The following is an 18426-nucleotide window of genomic DNA, read 5'->3' as shown; positions in this document are numbered from 1 at the left end:
GTGGGAAACTCACGTCCATCTTGGAAACAAGCAGCAGCTGCTGTTTGATGCGCAGGAAAACGGAATCGAAAGCCAGCTGGTGGGCCTGCTGGTTAAGTCGAGTCAGGGCCATGCGAGATGCAGACAGTAGGTTGTGGTTACTTGACCCTTTTTCCTAAGACAAGAAAACACAAAAGGCTATTAGGGCCTGGCTGTAAGCAAGGTTTTAGCTAGTTTGACATTTTTGAAAAGCCACTGAGAGGAAAACAGTGAGGGGGCAGGTCTATACAGTAGTGTTCCCAAGCCTGGTTGTGCCCTGGCACCTGCTTTGGAACATGCTGGATTACAGCTGCACAGGCTCCACCTCAGGGCTACTGAATCGGAGTCCAGCAGGGGTGTGGGCCCAGGAAGCACTGTTTTAAATTCACTTTTCCAGGTAATTCTGATTCTTCTGAGCTCACACAAGCTGATGGACTGGAAGTGTAGGAAAAATTAACCTGTGGCTGTTCCTCGGGGATAGAGGAAGAAGGAGAAAACGATAAGTGTCAGGTATAGACAAGACTGGGACACAGAAGCCTGATTCCCAGCGAGGTCAACTCAGTTACACCTGACTATACAGCAAAGCGCGCACAACCTATACGAGTCCCAGGGAATTCCAAACCGCCTGAGAAAATACAGAGATGGAAAATGTAACCCTGGTTTTGCTATTATAAATGAACCGATTACAACAAACTAAATCAGATCAGCAATAAAGATAAACAGAACTGCTTTCACCTAATCACGGAAGCATGGATGAATGAGCCTGGACAAGTGTTTTAAGAAGTGTTTGTCAAGCTCAGATGCAGCCAGTTGGTGTGCCTAAGTGCAAATCTGAGACCGTGTGAGGGCAACAAGGAAGCCTCAGACATGTCCAGAGGGTCACTGTGCAGTCGCCCCCAGAGCTCAAGGCCTGGTAGGACACTCTGAGGTTGCATTTGGTGCCATGAGAACAGCAGTGTCTATTCAAACCCGACCAGGGGATGGGGAGATGGTTCTGGAAGGGATGTTGCAGCCCTCCTAGGATCCTGGGGCCATTCAAAAGTTGCTGTGTGGCTCATTCCATTTATTGGGAAGTTCTTCTGTCCCTGGACCCCAAGGGGCCCAAAGCTCAGAGTCAAGGGCAGCACTGTGGTAGATCAAGTAAGAGCTTAAGCTAAAGGACAGCTCGGAGGGAACACGTCCCCCCGGGTCCTCCTGCTCCCATGAGGACGCACTTGCTCTGGAGGCTTCCTCTGGCTTTTCTCCACCCCTCGTCCCTCCCCTGGGGAAGAGGCTCGACTTCCCCCATGGAAGGGCTGGGAGCCTCCTCTGTGGCTCCTGCCCACCAGCAGGGAGTACACACTCTGGTCCCCTCTCTGCCATTAACAGGGGACTGTCCCCAGACTGGAGCCAGGGGCTACCTGCCCCACCCATCCCCACGCAAGTCCGACTACGGCAAGCCCATCTGGACACACGTCTGAAGCCACGCTCTCCCGCCCGCCTTTCGTCAGTAATAAAGCTCCACTTATCCACCTCCTACACCTATGTATCCACTGGTTCTGACCTGGTTTTGTTTATTAGCTCCTGAAAACGTGATGTGAGTGAGACAGAGAAGTGGCAGTGGGGCACGCTGCAGACCACAGCCACCCCACAGAGCCAGAAAGCCTGGATCAGGGAAGGGGTGACGAGAGAAAAGCTTCCATGTGCAAGAATGCCATCCGTCTGGTCTCATACCTTGAGGGTATAAAGTATTTCCATTAAACTGGCATATTCAGCAGGGTTATCTTTCTGGAGGTAATTATATTCTTGCCATGGGTTCCTGGTAGAGCTCTTCCTGTCTGTCAAGATGCTGTCCTGAAAGCCGGCCAGGTTCCGAGGGCTGTAGGAGTCCGAGAGATACCTGCCAGCTGTGGACAAGATCCTGAAATGAAAGCGATGACCATTATGCCCTGAGCTATTTGTGGGGAACTTCCTCCTTGGGGCATTCAGCTTGCTCCTTACTAAAATCCCAGGATATGCTTTTGAGGCAGATTGAGTTCGGGTCCATTTTATAAGGAAAGGAAGACATCTTTCACCGCTGAGGCATGAGCTGCACGTCAGATGCATGAGACACCAGGTGTTTTCATTTCCTATTTAACACTCAGACCACCGAATATGCCACCTTCCTAATGTGACATACAGCCTACACGGAGCAGTGCTCGGTTGACTACGGTCTGGAACACTATACATGTTCTGTGCAGCCCTTTCTCGCTCTGTGACCATCACTGTGTGGAACAAAGCCACAGGCTGCTGGTGGGCACCTTGGCCACAGCAGCACCAGACAGGGGTGGGAGAGTCGGTCCCAGGACAGTGGTGGCAGCACGTCGAAGCACACCTTCAGCCACAGGACTCGCTATCACACAGCCGGGCCGGAGTGGCGTTTGTCTTCAACCCTCCTGTGTGGTTTACTTTCGTGGCTTAGGTGCCACACAGAGATCTACTGAGAGAAGCAGGCGCTTTCCAATTGCTCTGAGAAGGAACAATGCCTGGGGGAGGTTCTCAAGGACAGCCAATCTTTAGGGCTTGAATCTCCATCTTCTGTCTCCACCAAGGGCGGCCTTCCCTGATGGATGCTGCAAATCCTCCTGTTTCCCCCGAGCCCAGCTCTACCATCTGGTCTATACGTCCGGAATTGCACAGCACTACGTGAACATATGCCACCAGGAGGAGAGACACTGTATTACGTCCCGAGTGTGGCTAACTCCCTAACCCCTCCTTCACCATAATTTCTCATGAAAGGAATTGCTGCGGACCTGGCAGCTTTTAGGTGCACGCACTTTAAAAAAAAAAAAAAAAAAAAAAAAAGTCCAGGGGCGCTTGGGTGACTTGGTTAAGACTCCGACTCCTGATTTCAGCTCAGGTCATGATCTCACGGTTTGTGGGTTCAAGCCCAGCATCAGGCTCTACACTGACAGAATGGAGCCTGCTTGGGATTCTCTCTCTCTCTCTCTCTCTCTCTCTCTGCCCCATCCCATCCCTGTGCATGCACATACTCTCTTAGAAATAAATATTTTTTTAATTAAAAATTAAAAAACAAGTCCAGTGAGCCTATCAAGGAATGCGTGTACTTGCAAACAAACGGTGGGGACGGGCCCTTCTTCAGGAACCGCTGTTGACAAAAGCAGCTACCTGCCTCTGCCACTAAAAAGTTACGGTTTTCCCTCTTGCTTAAACTACAGGTTATTTCGGCTGGCTCTTTTGTCTGCCAAACTGTGGCCTATTCCTGCCACCCTTACTTCCAAGTCTTCACTATCTGTGGGGAAAAAATGGGGGGTTCCTCCCCCCCCCACACACCGAATTCCTAGCACTGAGCACAGGGCCTGGCCCATGGCAGGGGACGCTGGGTTTGGCAAGCAGGAAGTCGAGAGCTGCCTTCTGGGAAATCAGTTCCCCTTGGCAAGGTCATAGCCATACGTGTCTCCACTGTCGGCTGGGGGAAACTGAAGAAAACCAGATATGTCAGGAATGTTTTAAGTATTAAAGATCACAGTTTAAAATGTCACTATAGTGTGCTCTACAATAAGAACCAAACCTTAAAAAAAAAAAAAAAAAAAAAAAAAAGAGGAATAAATATAGCTCCAACCCCAAGGAATGAATGGTATCTTTTCCTCCCCAGCCTCCTCTTCATCCAGACACCATTAGATGATCTAATCATCAGACTCCGACTTCCTAGGACGTGTGTTTGCTAGTGCTATGAACTAAATCTTACTGAAACCACTGGATTTCTTCACTCATAAAGAAATGTCTTCTCGGGGCGCCTGGGTGGCGCAGTCGGTTGGGCGTCCGACTTCAGCCAGGTCACGATCTCGCGGTCCGTGAGTTCGAGCCCCGCGTCAGGCTCTGGGCTGATGGCTCAGAGCCTGGAGCCTGTTTCCGATTCTGTGTCTCCCTCTCTCTCTGACCCTCCCCCGTTCATGCTCTGTCTCTCTCTGTCCCAAAAATAAATAAACGTTGAAAAAAAAAATTAAAAAAAAAAAAAAAAAAAAGAAATGTCTTCTCATCATTGGAATGGGCTATAAGCAGGTCTTGGGAATGTCAGATAATTAAACAGTCCTCGACCTCAAGTAGCTCAGAGATTAACCAGGGAGTCCAACCTCCATCAACGTGGCAGGAGAATGCAGTCAATATGCACAAAGGAGGGAGAGACTAACGTTACACTTCCATCTGCTTCTTCAATTCATTTCCTTTCATAAAAAGTTGTTAGCCACTTCTTCACAAGCCATGGAAACCTGTAAATTTACAACGGATCCCCCAAACCTGATTTCCCACTGAACTGAGACCTCATCCCAGTGAAAACACCACTGGGCCAAAAGTTAAGTGGTGGGTGCTGCGAACATGCAGACGGGCCGTAGCAATCTCCCTGGCATCTCACCCAACTTGCCCAGTGCAAGAAAAAGCCTTCTAGTGGCACTCAGCCCATAAATCACAAAATGATCCCTTTCTGCGAGGTGATCTTAAGAGCCCAAGAGCCAATGTCACTCTTGTCGCTGAAGCCATCTGGAGTGTTTCCAGCTACTGACTCTGCCACCCAGGGGCTGGTGGGGAGAGGAGTGGCCCTTGGGCCAAGTGGAGTCTGGGCTCCTCAGGGGAGACTGACAGGCAGATAAGTTTTATAGGCAGCTACCACACGTGGCCTCCCTGATGGGAACACAGATGATGACTGTCACTCTTTTCCCTTTCCAGGCTCAGTGCTTTCAGAATGATACCGCCTCTCAAAGAGGCTCCCTTGGATACACCCAGTCTGTTCTCATCTCACGCCAAAGCTCAGGCCAGCCTTTCAGCTTCTCTGGGCTGCAAAATGCAGATGGAGAGAGAGGCTCATCCTTTATCTACCATGTCCCCATTCAGCTTCCTAACCAGATTTTTCTTTTCCTTCTAGAATGTAATATTCACTTTCATTAAAAGATTAAGGAAAACCTATGTGTCCTGATATGGAAAGATGTCTGCTTTACACATGCAGAGAAATCCAAGTCCAAGGAGAGACGCTAACTTGTGAGAAAGACAGTGTGGGGGTGACACACTCTGGACGGCTCAGCTGACGTCCAGGTTCCAATCATGGCCTCGTGTCGTGGTTCCATGACCTCAGACACAGCTATTTCCACAGATCATTTATTTTTACTTAAGTTACTACCTGTGCCAGACTCCATGCCTCTTCGTCTGTAAAAATGGGGATAAGTACAGTACCTACCTCTTTGGCCACTGGGAGGATTAATGACTTAATTCATGTAAAGTCCTCAATGTCAGAGCTCAGTAAATTATGGGTGGGGGGAGATGTTAATAATGTTTCTTCTAGAGAGGATTTTTCACGCGAGTAGAGTTTTCATTTTTATTTTGCATACTTATGAACTGTTTTAATCTTTGCAATGAGTTGGGGCCAGGCTATAATCACTACTGAAATTAATAAAATAAGCTACATGCCTTTCTTTCAAATACATAAATGTGACATTTTCAGCTCTTCCTAGGATGCCTCTGAAAACCCTGACCCACTGGCCCTCCACCACAGGCTCCCCCACAGTATGTGCCTGTGTGCATGTCGGCACGAGTGTGTGCAGAGGGTTATTGGTTACTGCATTTATATTATCTACACACTCCACTATATGCCTGGGGTGTCCGGTTTTATTCACTCCAGGAACTCACATAATTTCTGTGCTGGGCTGTTTGGGAATTATAAACAGTTGCACATCCTAGCCAGCTATAAGACAGCTGCCCAGAACGAAAACCACTGTGGGAGATTGTGGGACTTGAAGACGGTCTGTGGGCTCAGAAATGAAAGAAGACAAGAAGTGGCCAAAAAAAAAAAACACCAAAAAACAAAAAACCAAAAACAGCTGACTTGGAGCACTGACCCTGTTCTTCAGCAACTCATCCCTACTTCCCACGGGGTGGATGTGTTGTTGTGTACACCCCACACCAACCACTCCCCCCCCACCCCCCGGAGCTTTCATTTCACAATAGACCACTGCCAGAAATTCCTTCCTGTCTGGATTGCTTTAGGACAATAAAGAATTATCCCAGAAAGAGGTGATGGGGCTGCTGCTAGGCCCTCACACAACTGTACGAAATAGATTTCTTCCCCCAGCTCCTGGAAAACACAGAAATCAGCTGTCCCAAGGGAATGGGAAATTTAGCTGGAAGAAAGAAGGAAGGAAATTTGGGAGTCTGGAGCCCTCTGAGTCTCAGGAAAACTCATCTGAAAGGGGCCACTGCAGGGCAATGGAAAACCCTGGCAGGTATCAGAATAGAGAAAGGGGTCAGAGTTAGGGGAGAGAAAGGAAACCCTCCTTCAACACACACCACCCCCGGCACCACAGAATTCTGCAGAACCCGGAAGGCTGGCTGGATTAATCCCGATTCTACGGGCTGCCCCAGGTGAATTCACCACCACCTACAATGCTGTTTCTATGGAGAAATTTATTGTGAGTCCCAATAACTAACTTACAAACAAGCAGTGGGAATCCAGCCCAATTACAATTTGGAGACAACATGTACTGTTTCCTCACTTGGGCTGAAACTTCCATATCTAACCAAAACTTTGTGACCACTGCCAAATAGCTCAGAGCCTTCCCCTTTTTAGGTGCTCAGTATTTGTTAGTCCTCGAGCTGTGTGGCTTCCAGATTTGACCATATGTTGTCATTGCTGTGCTGTGCGTTCTATCCGGTTCTTCCCAAGAACCCAGGGACTCGCCCACAGCCCTCACCTACCTGTTTGCTAGCTGCTGCTCGAAGTCCCCACATTGCCGCAGGAGCTCGCCACAGGTAGCTATTATCCTAAACAAAACAAAAGGCACTTCAAGTTCAAGTATCTGGAATGTTGACACAGGACAAACATTATCTCATTCATAAAAATTCTAGCTATTCACTCCTTTTGGTGGGGCTGGATTCTGGAAAAGTGGTTAACCATTTGACAGTCTACCTGACGTGTTTTACTAATTAGTAATTCATGGAGAAGGTAAAAGTGACCCCCTTCTAATGCCCTCAAGTCACAGGCCTCTCTGCTTCGAATCACAGTTCTGTCTACAGGTCAAATGATCTTACATTTCCAAACTACTGAGGAGCTCTGGGGCTTTGTCCTTAAGAAAACGGGTTGGAAACACTTCCTATCTAAAATTTAAAAACCAGGGCACCTGGCTGGCTCAGTCGGAAGAGCATGCAACTCTTGATCTCAGGGTCGTGAGTTGGAGCCCCACATGAGGTGCGGAGATTACTTATTTAAATAAATTTTTAAAAACTTTAAAATAAAATTCAAAAATCAATGATACATTTAAAAAATCATTCACCACAATCAAGTGGGATTTATTCCCAGGATGCAATGGTGGTTCAATATTTGCATATCAATCAACGTGACAGATCACAAGAGAAAGGATAAAAATCACGAGATCGGGGCGCCTGAATGGCTTAGTCGGTTAAGCATCCGACTCTTGATTTTGGCTCAGGTCTTGATATTGCAATTCATGAGATCGAGCCCCATGTCAGGCTCTGTGCTCACAGCACAGGGCCTGCTTGGGATTCTCTCTCTCACTCTCTCTCTCTCTGCCCCTCCCCTGTTCACACTCTCTCTCTCAAAACAAACATTTTTTTAAAAATTTTTTTTAATCTTTATTTTTGAGAGAGAGAGACAGAGTGTGAGTGGGAGGGGCAGAGAGAGAGGGAGACACAGAATCTGAAGCAGGCTCCAGGCTCTGAGCTGTCAGCACAGAACAGAGCCAGATGCGGGACTTGAACTCACGAACTGCGAGATCATGACCTGAGCCAAAGTCTGACACTCAACCAACTGAGCCATTCAGGTGCCCCCAAATAAACACTTTTTAAAAGTCATATGATCATCTTAATAGATGCAGAAAAATCATCTGACAAAGTACAACATCCATTCATGATAAAAAACTCTCTAACAAAGTAGGTTTAGAGGGAGCATACCTCAACATAATGAAGGCCATTTTTGAAAAACCCACAACTAATATCCTCAATGATGAAAAACAGAGAAGAGCTTTTCCCCTAAGGTCAGGAAGAAGACGAGAATGTCTGCTCTCACCACTGTTATTCAATATAGTACTGAAGTCCCTAGCCTCAGCAGTCGGGCAACAAAAAGAAATAGAAGGCATCCAAATTGGTAAGGAAGAAATAAAACTTTCACTATTTGCAGATGACACAATACAATATAGAGAAAACCCTAAAGAGTCGACCAAAAAACTGCTAGAACTGATCAATGAATTCAGTAAAGTCAAAGGATACAAAATCAATGCATAGAAATTTGTTATATTTTTTACACTAATAATGAAGAAGCAGAATGAGAAATTAAGAAAACAATCCTATTTACAACTGTACCAAAAATAATAAAACACTTAGGAATACACCTGACCAAAGAGATAAAAGACCTGTACTTTGAAAACTATAAAACTCTAATGAAAGAAATTGAAGATGGTACAAATAGAAAGATGTTCCATGCTCATGGACTGGAAGAAACAACATTGTTAAAATGTCTCCACTACCGGAAGCAATCTATAGATTGAATGGAAGCCCTATCAAAATACTACCAGCATTTTTCATAGAACTACAACAAATCATCTTAAAACCTGAAGGGAACCACAAAAGACCCCAAATAGCCAAAGCAACCTTGAGAAAGATGAACAAAGCTGGAGGCATCATAATTCCAGATTTCAAGATATACTACAAAGCTGTAGTAATCAAAACAGTATGGCATTGGCACAAAAATAGACACATAGTTCAATGGAACAGAATACAAAGCTCAGAAATACACCCACGCATATAGGGTCCATTAATCTACAACAAAGGAGGCAAGAATATACAAAGGAGAAAAATAAATCTCTTCAACAAATGGTGTTGGGAAAACTGGACAGCAACATGCAAAATAATGAAACCGGACCACTTTCTTACACCACACACAAACATAAACTCAAAATGGATTAAAGCTTAAATATGAGACCTGAAATCATAAAACTTCTGGGAGAAAATATAGGCAGTAATTTCTTTGACATCAGCCATAAAAACATTTTTCTAAACATGTCTCTTCAGGCAAGAGAAACCAAAGTGAAATTAAACTATTGGGACTACACGACCAAAATAAAAAGCTTTTGCTTTTTGTGAAAGTAACCATCAACAAAACAAAAAGGCAATCTACTAAATGGGAGAAGATATTTGCAAATGATGGGCTAATATCCAAAATATATAAAGAATATATACAACTCAACACCAAAAAACCCAAATAATCCAATTAAAAAATGAGCAGAGGACTGAATAGATGTTTTTCCAAAAAAGATACACAAATGGTCAACAGACACATGAAAACATGCTCAGCATCAGTCATCACCACGGAAATGCAAATCAAAACCACAATGAGATACCACCTCACACCTGTCAGAATGGCTACAATCAAAAATACAAGAAATAATAAGCATTGGCGAGGATGTGGAGAAAAAGGAACCCTCCTGTGATGTTGGTGGGATTGCAACTGGTGCAGCCAATGTAGAAAACAGTATGGAGTTTCCTCAAAAAAGTAAATATAGAATTACTATATGCTCCAGTAATTTCACTACTAGCTATTGACCAAAAGAAAATAAAAATACTAATTCAAAAGATATACCCACCCCCATGTTTATTGCAACATTATTTACAATAGCCAAGACATGGAAGCAACCCAAATGTCCATCCATAAATACCATATACACTTGGATAAAGTGTATGTGGTATGTATGTATATATGTATGTATTTATACATACACCTATATACATATACCTATATACATATGTATACATATATATACACATGTGTATATATATATATATATATACCACATACGTGTATGTGTGTGTATACACACACACTGGACTATTAGCCATAAAATAGAATGAAAAATCTTGCCATCTGCAACAACATGGATGGATCTAGTGGGTATAATGCTAAGTGAAATAAGTCAGTCAGAAAGATACCACAGGATTTCACTCATATGTGGAATTTAAGAAACAAAACAAAGAAAAAAAGAGAGTCGTAAATACAGAGAACAAACCGGTGATTGCCAGAGGGGAGATGGGTAGAGGGACAGGTGAAATAGATAAAGGGGATTAAAAAAAATTAAATTTAAATTTAAAAACCAAAATTCATTACTTAGTATTTGTTAGATGTCTGCTATTTACAAGGCAAAGAAAACTATTTTGATACTAGAAGTTATCTCTCTGATCACATGAAAGGCAGATGAAGATTAATCCACTTGGCTTGTCAGAGATAAGCCTGAATGACCATCATACCTGTATTTAATAATCCTTTAATTTTCAAGTAATTTTATGCTGGGCCTCCAACTCCAGGTGCTGAGTCCTTCAACACCAAACTATAATGTCAGGACAAATCCAAGGATTAAAAAACATCTAAAGTTTAGTTAATTTTTAACTTTCTCTGAAAGTACCTATCATCATCGGGGTATCTAGGCATTCCATCATAAGAAAGGTTTATGAGAAAGTGAAATATTCCACTTTTCACTTGCCTCAGGTACAACAGAATAATCTTGTGCATAGTATTTTCTGGTGTACCAAGCCACCAACGACGATAGGGGATACAGTTAGCATCTAGAACATTAAATTTCATCCCCCCCCCAAATAAAAGTCCAGATCAGAGCCCATGAAGAGATGATCCCCGGGAGGCCCTGGATCAGAGCAGATCCAGGGTCTGGATGTGCCGGATGTGTGGGCCACCACGCTGAGACCTACCGGTGGCACCGGCACCCTGTGCACACTACCTAGGCCAGGGGTCAGGCAAGCGGGTGAACAGCAGCCTCCCTCTTCTGAAGAGCGGTTTTAAGGAAAAGAAATTCTTTTTTTTTTTTTTAATTTTATTTTTTATTTTTTTTAATTTACATCCAAATTAGCATATAGTGCAACAATGATTTCGGGAGTAGATTCCTTAGTGCCCCCTACCCATTTAGCCCATCCCCCCCCACACCCCTCCAGTAACCCTCTGCTTGTTCTCCATATTTATGAGTCTCTTATGCTTTGTCCCCCTCCATTTTTACATTATTTTTGCTTCCCTTCCCTTATGTTCATCTGTTTTGTCTCTTAAAGTCCTCATATGAGTGAAGTCATATGATATTTGTCTTTCTTTGACTGACTTATTTCACTTAGCATAATACCCTCCAGTTCCATCCATGTAGTTGCAAATGGCAAGATTTCATTCTTTTTTGATTGCCGAGTAATACTCCATTGCGCATATATATATATATATATATATATATATATATATACCACATCTTCTTTATCCATTCATCCATCAATGGACTTTTGGGCTCTTTCCATACTTTGGCTATTGTTGGTAGTGCTGCTATAAACATGGGGTGCATGTATCCCTTAGGAACAGCACACCTGTATCCCGTGGATAAATGCCTAGTAGTGCAATTGCTGGGTCGTAGGGTAGTTCTATTTTTAGTTTTTTGAGGAACCTCCATACTGTTCTCCAGAGTGGCTGCACCAGCTTGCATTCCCAGGGAAAAGAAATTCTTGATTGCTTTTGACCTGGGCCTAATAGTAGAGCTACTACCATGCACAGTAGTGGGAGAGCAAGGGCACAAGAGGACATATGGCCAGGCTACTGGGACTTCAGCTGTCAGCCCCAGGAAGTGAACCCAGTGCTTCTAGAGCTTCCAAGCTTTAAGCGATATTAGAAATCTGAACTGGGGCACCTGAGTGGCTCAGTCAGTTAAGTGTCTGACATCAACTCAGGTCACGGTCTCAAGACTCGCGGGTTCGATCCCCACGTCAGGCTCTGTGCTGACAGCTCAGAGCCTGGAGCCTGCTTCGGATTCTGTATCTCCCTCTTTCTCTGCCCCTCCCCTGCTCACATCTGTCCCTCTCTCTCTCAAAAATAAAACAAACATTTTTAAAAAATTAGAAATCTGGATTATGTTAAAGCTGGTTTTTAAATGTTGAAAACTCACCCAAAATTTTTTAAATGATGTGGTCAAACAAACCATGTCCGTAGGTCAGATCTGGCTCCTGATGCAGTCTGCACCTTCTGGCTAGAACATTCAAGGACCAAACCTTCTTAGGCCACTGCTGATCACATTCCCACCAGGCCTCAGGGCTTGGGGCAACAGGGGTCTGTCTATTGGCTCACAGGTCATAGGGGCTACCCCAGAATCTGGCCCTGAACAACCATTTGGGAGGGTCACCTCAATGCCTGTCATGGAACTCTTACATGGTCCTTTTCAGGCCAGATAATGCGGCCTTATCACTTAGTGGTATGGTGCTTAAATCTAAAAACAGGATCTGGGCACCTGGCTGGCTCAGTCAGTAGAGTGTGTGTGACTCTTGCTCTCAGGGTTGTGGGTACGAGCTCCCCACATGGGGTGTAGAGATTACTTTAAAAAATAAAATCTTAAAAAATTTAAAAAAATAAATAAAGATAATAAAAACAGTATTCAATCAGCTGTATATTTTCTAATATGCAAGTTCTAAGTTACTTTAGGCCTGAAAAAGTATAGGCTAAGGGGAAAAAAATCTCACGACAAGTAGAAAATGTGAGTCACCAAAGGAGATAAGGAGCTCATAAAGACTGTTTATGCATTAGGAGTGAGAGAGGTCCTTCTGGTGCTGCTGTTGCTGTTGTTAGTTTTAACTGGCTTGTTTTTAGAGTCTAGAGGTTTTGCTTTAAAAAAAAAAAAAAGGCAGTGAAAGATGAAAAAGAAATGAACCCCTTACAAACACATTCATCATTTTTACATATTATATGATGCATGTTTATGCTTACTTACTACACAGGGCACATGCTTAAATTACAGCCCTCGGGGCACCTGGGTGGCTCAGTTGAGCATCTGACTCAATTTAGACTCAGGTCATGATCCCAGGGTTGTGGGATTGAGCCCCTGCTTAAGATTCTCTCCCTCCCTCGTGGCGCCTGGGTGGCTCAGTTGGTTAAGCGTCCAACTCTTGATTTGGGCTCAGGTCATGATCTCACGGTTCGTGGGTTTGAGCCCCACTTCGGGCTCCGCGCTGGCAGCGCAGGGCCTGCTTGGGATTCTCTCTCTCTTTCCCTCTCTCTCTGCCCCTCCCCCACTCGTTTGCATTCTCTCTCTCAAAATACATAAATAAAAAACTTTAAAGGTTCTCTCCCTCTACTCTCCCTCTCCCCGACTCACAACTCTCTCTCTCTTAAATAAAAAATAAAATCACAGCCCTCATTTTACCTAATGGAGTTCTGAAAAGCTGTCCAATCTTCTTGAAAAAGCGAGTTGGGAGGAATATCATCCAGCTTGCACTTCTTTCGTATCGACTGGAGAGTACTGGTGAAATCGGACACGTACCTGTGAGGAAAGGAAACAAAACAGACGGGGATGTCAATGTCAACTCGTATCTGAAGACGCTTGGAATTACGTGGCTTTGGACAAATGGCCAAGGACCTCAAGACCGTTTTGGAGAGGCTCCTGCCGAGCGGTCCGACTGCTTATGAACTCTGACCACAGAAGGGTCTCCTCTGTATGGCAGGACCATCTTTCTCACCTGGAAGGGCAGCTTTAAGGGAGATGCTCAAGATAAGGAAGGGGAGGGGCACCTGGGTGGCGCAGTTGGTTAAGCGTCCGACTTCAGCCAGGTCATGATCTCGCGGTCCGTGAGTTCAAGCCCCGCGTCGGGCTCTGGGGCTGATGGCTCAGAGCCTGGAGCCTGTTTCCGATTCTGTGTCTCCCTCTCTCTCTGCCCCTCCCCCGTTCATGCTCTGTCTCTCTCTGTCTCAAAAATAAATAAAAAACGTTGGAAAAAAAAAAAAAGATAAAGAAGGGGAGAGCCACTAAGATGAAGATTCTGGCGACCGGACAGGTGAGAGGTGGGGCTGGTCAATTACTCCTTGGCCCAAAGAATTGTCCTGAAACATCACCGTCCCACTAGGATACCCGACCATCACCGAGGACACCATAAAGCAGCTCGCCAAAGTCCCCGGTACTTCTGTGGCATTCTTCCCCCCCAAATCTAGATTAAGCAGCCAAGCTCCACGGCAGGCGAGAGCCCACCTTTAATGGCACAGGAGCACGAAACTGGATTCAAAGCTGAAGACCCTCCCTCATCAGACTGCTGTTTGCTCCCGCTGTATACCACATGCTTTCCCTCATGGGAAAGGTTTAACCAGACAGCTTCTTTCACGTGTGTGTTCGAAGCACGTGCTGTCACTAGGCTGGAAGCTCCTGGAGAAGAGGGACTATCCCTTTGTGGCTCATAACCGTTCCCCCAGAAATTAGCACAGGGCTGGCCACAAAAGAGACACCTGGGAACAGTTCCCGAACGAATGCCAGACTGGCAGTGTGGCCTTGGCAAAGTGTGTGGGTGTCTTTGGGCCTCAGCTTCCTCATCCTTAATGATGTCTGCTAAATTGCCTCACAGGGTTGCCGTGATGATAAAATAAGATAAGCGAAGTAATATACACAAAAGTTCCCCAGAAAGTAGGAAATGCAAGCTGATGTGGGGTGGTGGTACCTTTGAGGACGTACAGCTCTTGGAACACGAACGAACAAGTGCAGGTCCTTGCGTATCAGGAAAGGGTCAGGGGAGGTCCTGTTCTCTGGAAACCACGAGGCCCCCTGAAAACCTAGGCCATCTGTGTCCCTCACAAGAAGCCTGACCTCTCTCCCTCCCCAAAGCATTAGCTCAAAGCGAGGAAAGTGGGATGTGATGCCCAGGGCACAGGCCTGAAGAGCAAGCTGGTGTGGGGGAAAGAAAGGCCACAGGCAGTGGAAACTGCTTCAGACCTCTGCGCTGACTACAAGTGACACCGCGGCCCCCTGGACACGGGCCGGAGGCTTTAGAGGGGAGAGCCATGAAACCGATATCCACCCACGGCACCTCCCCTTTGTACCAAGAGGAGGGACAGCTTTCTGTCAGTCCTTGTGGGAGGGGGACGGGCCTCAAGGACCAACAGACGGGGGAGGGCAGGAGGAGGGATGTTGAGGAACACGGCTGTGCTTCAGCCGCAGGAGGTTAACCGACTGTGCCACCGCCCCGCACTATGATGGAAAAGTCTTTGAGGAGCATGCCAAGCAGCGAGGCCCTTGCTCTGCAGGAGCTCAGGACGGCATTCTGGGAGGCCGAGTAGGCAGTAGAGCACTGGGGGAGGGGGATGTCCATTCGGCCACAGTGTTCACCACATCACAGTTTTGTCACATTTGTTCCCAAACCTTCCGATTCTCTCTCACAGTAAATGTTCCTGGGGGTCCCTGCCACGTAAGAGTCGCTGTGTTAGGGGCTCTAATACATGCTTTCACTTGATACCCACAACTGCCATGAAGATGGCCTCCTCAGTTTACTCAGCGAAAAGACACCGAGGCTCCCAGAGGCCCCAACCGGTAAACATCAGAGCCAGGGCTAAGCCCAGGTGGCTCCGACCCCAAAGCCCACACTCCTGTCGTAGTTGGGAAGCCCTTGATTCTGAAACCCCTTCTCAGTTGCTATATCCTATGGCTTTACCCTAGTTCAAGTTAGGCCAGCCTCCTCTAACCTCCCCCATGTGCCCCTGCCGTCCTTAATGCCCTCCCCATGACTGAACGATGTCCCCTCCCAACCCTGCCCCAGTTAGCTTCACTCTGATTGCCCTAATTTTACAAACAGCAGCTACTGGGGTAGCTTCAAAATCTTCCCTTCTAGAGGGGACCTAGTTTCACCACATACCCTATATACAGTTTGAATTTTTAATACAGATCTATGTTATTTTTTTAATAAAATTTTTTTAATGTTTTATTTATTTTTGAGAGAGAGAGACAGAACGTGAGCAGGGGAGGGGCAGAGAGAGAGCGAGACACAGAATCCAAAGCAGGCTCCAGGCTCCGAGCTGTCAGCACAGAGCCCGATGCGGGGCTCGAACTCACAGACTGTGAGATCATGACCTGAGCCGAAGTCAGACGCCCAACCAACTGAACCACCCAAGCGCCCCATGTTTATTCATTTTTGAAAGACAGAGAGAGACAGAACACAAACAGGGGTGGGGCGGAGAGAGAGGGGGACACAGAATCCGAAGCAGGCTGCAGGCTCCAGGCTCCAAGCTGTCAGCACAGAGGTCGACATGGAGCTCGAACTCACAAACCAAGAGAACATGACCTGAGCCGAAGTTGGACGCTTAACTGACTGAGCCACCCAGGTGCCCCTGTTATTTTTTTTTTAATGAAGTAACCAAAATAACCAACAGAACTGGAAGTAAAAATATCACTCACAAGAGCTGAAAGGGGCAGGGGATAAGAGAGAGGAACTGCCTTAAATAAACCCAGTCCCTCAAGATACAGTAGTTAAGGTTGAGGGGCGCCTGGGTGGCTCTGTCAGTTAAGCATCCAACTCTTGATTTCAGCTCAGGTCATGATCCCAGGGTTGTGCGATCGGACCCCGAGTTGGGCTCCACACTGAGTGTGGAGCCAGCTTAAGACTCCCTCTCTCTCCCCCTCTGCTCCTCTCCTCCACTCCTGCTCTCCCTCTCTAAAAAGAATTTTTAATGTTTTATTTATTTTTGAGAGTGAGAGAGAGAAAATGTGAACCAGGGAGGGTCGGGGGGTCAGGAACAGAGGATCTGAAGCAGGCTCAGCGCTGACAGCAGCAAGTGGGAATGGGGGCTCAAATGGGAACAGTGAGCCGAAGTCAGAGACCTCAACCGGCCAAGTCACTCAGGCACCCCCCTTATCTAAAATTAAAAAAAAAAATAGTTAAGGTTGATAAAAAATTTTTCTTTACAGAGGGAAGAGCTGAAAAATCTTTTATCTATATAAAATTTTTAATGTTTTATTTACTTTTGAAAGAAAGAGAGAGAGAGAGAGAGAGAACGCAAGCAGGGGAGGGGCAGAGAGAGAGGGGGACAGAGGATCCAAAGCAAGCTCCACATTGACAGCAGCAAGCCCAACTCCGGCCTCAAATTCACGAATCGTGAGATCATGACCTGAGCCAAAGTCAGACACTTAACCGACTGAGCCACCCAGGCAGCTGACATCTTCTTTTAAAAGAGTAAAAGCAAAATGTGCAAGAGTGGGTATTTCTGAGCAGAAGGACTAAGGGTAGAAAGGAAGGGAAGAAGATTTTGACTTTTTAATACTTTTTTGTATTCTAAAAAATTATTCTACAGCATTATTTTTGTTATTTTATAGTAACATTTTTATATCTCGATAAAAAATTCTTTCCATCCACAAAGTCCTGGCTGGTGCTGGAGACAGAAAGTGGTTTTGTCTGATTAGACTTGTTGCTCATGCTTCTTAGAAAAGTGAACGCATCTGGGCTCACCTGGCTGCACCTCTGTCTGAGAGCAGGGCGTGGGTCCTTGGAAGCCTTAACGTCTACACTGGGAGCTGCCCTCCGGAGGTGGTAACTGCCCACTGCACCACAGACCTCAGAGCTCACAGAGGCGTGCCCAGTATTTCTGGAATGCCAAAAGCTCCCTAAAATTTACTACAGGAAAACAGCATTCAATTCAATTAAAAAAAAATTTCTCGAGACTGAGGGTGACTTCATTCTAGAACAAGCTACCAAAGGAAGGTCTTTGGAGAGCCTAAGAACATATTTGTCTCTAAGTGGGAGACTGGAGCAGACCTGAGGGCCCTCACGCCTCAACTGCACGGGTCAGAAAATCCAGCCTTATGCTGCTTGCTCACTTGTTCCTAACTCAGCATGATTTAGTGTCCTCTTCTTTCTCTCCACAGCTCTGTTGCAATGGAATTCACACACCACACAATTCACCCATTTAAAGAGTACAATCCAGTGATTTTAGTGTAGTCACAGGGCTGTGTGACCATCACCGATCAACTTGAGAACATGTTCATCACCTGAAAAAAAAGCCCTGTATCTTTTGGTATTGAACCCCCATCTCCTCCAAATGTCCACCTCTCCTCAGCCAGGGGAGAATCTATTTTCTGTTCCCACCCACTTGCCTGTTTTCGATCCTTCATACAGGTGGAATCATACAGCATGTGGTCTTTTGTGACTGATCTCCTTCACTTAGCATGACTTATTTCTCTCATTTTTATATTTTTAGCTACACAAGAAATGCATGACTATATGCTTTTTTAAAAATCAGAAAATAACAAATAAAGCTAAATCCTCTATGAATACCACCCTAGTCCTTCCCTCTTTCCCTACCTCCCCAAAGACAACAGATGTTTTGAGTTTGTGGCCTAACCTTCCAGGCATTAGAGCTCAGCAAACCTTTTTTCTGCTAAGGTCCCATTATTTTAGGTTTTGAGGGTCCCAAGGTCTCTGCTCTAACTACTCACTTCTACCTTCATAGACCATAGATAAGGGAATGGACATGGCTGTGTTGCAATAAAAGTTTATTTACAAAAACAGAGGGCAGGCCAGATTTGGCTCATGTGTTAAGAGTTTGTTGACACCTCTTCTACAGGAATATATAATGCATGTTAAAGTATGGAAAAAACAAAA

At 45.5% G+C, this 18426-nt stretch overlaps 1 protein-coding gene across 1 annotated transcript in view; it reads right to left on the bottom strand.

The window, feature by feature from the left end:
• Positions 1-18426, bottom strand: part of COG7 (component of oligomeric golgi complex 7) — an 83852-nt gene that overhangs the window by 15213 nt on the left and 50213 nt on the right. The window contains exons 10-13 of the mRNA XM_047087527.1: positions 13221-13337; positions 6739-6804; positions 1732-1918; positions 14-154 (exon numbers count right to left, since the gene is read on the bottom strand). Coding sequence (XP_046943483.1) covers positions 14-154; positions 1732-1918; positions 6739-6804; positions 13221-13337 — 511 coding nt within the window. The remainder of the gene's footprint in view (positions 1-13; positions 155-1731; positions 1919-6738; positions 6805-13220; positions 13338-18426) is intronic.

The sequence above is a fragment of the Lynx rufus genome, unplaced genomic scaffold (assembly GCF_022079265.1).
Source record: "Lynx rufus isolate CCGP_SWC_20201006 ecotype Redwood Valley unplaced genomic scaffold, mLynRuf1.p SCAF_23, whole genome shotgun sequence".
In the NCBI taxonomy this organism is placed as follows: Eukaryota; Metazoa; Chordata; class Mammalia; order Carnivora; family Felidae; genus Lynx; species Lynx rufus.
The sequence above is the reverse complement of the archived record's forward strand: the minus strand, read 5'-3'. Positions and strand labels throughout refer to the sequence as shown.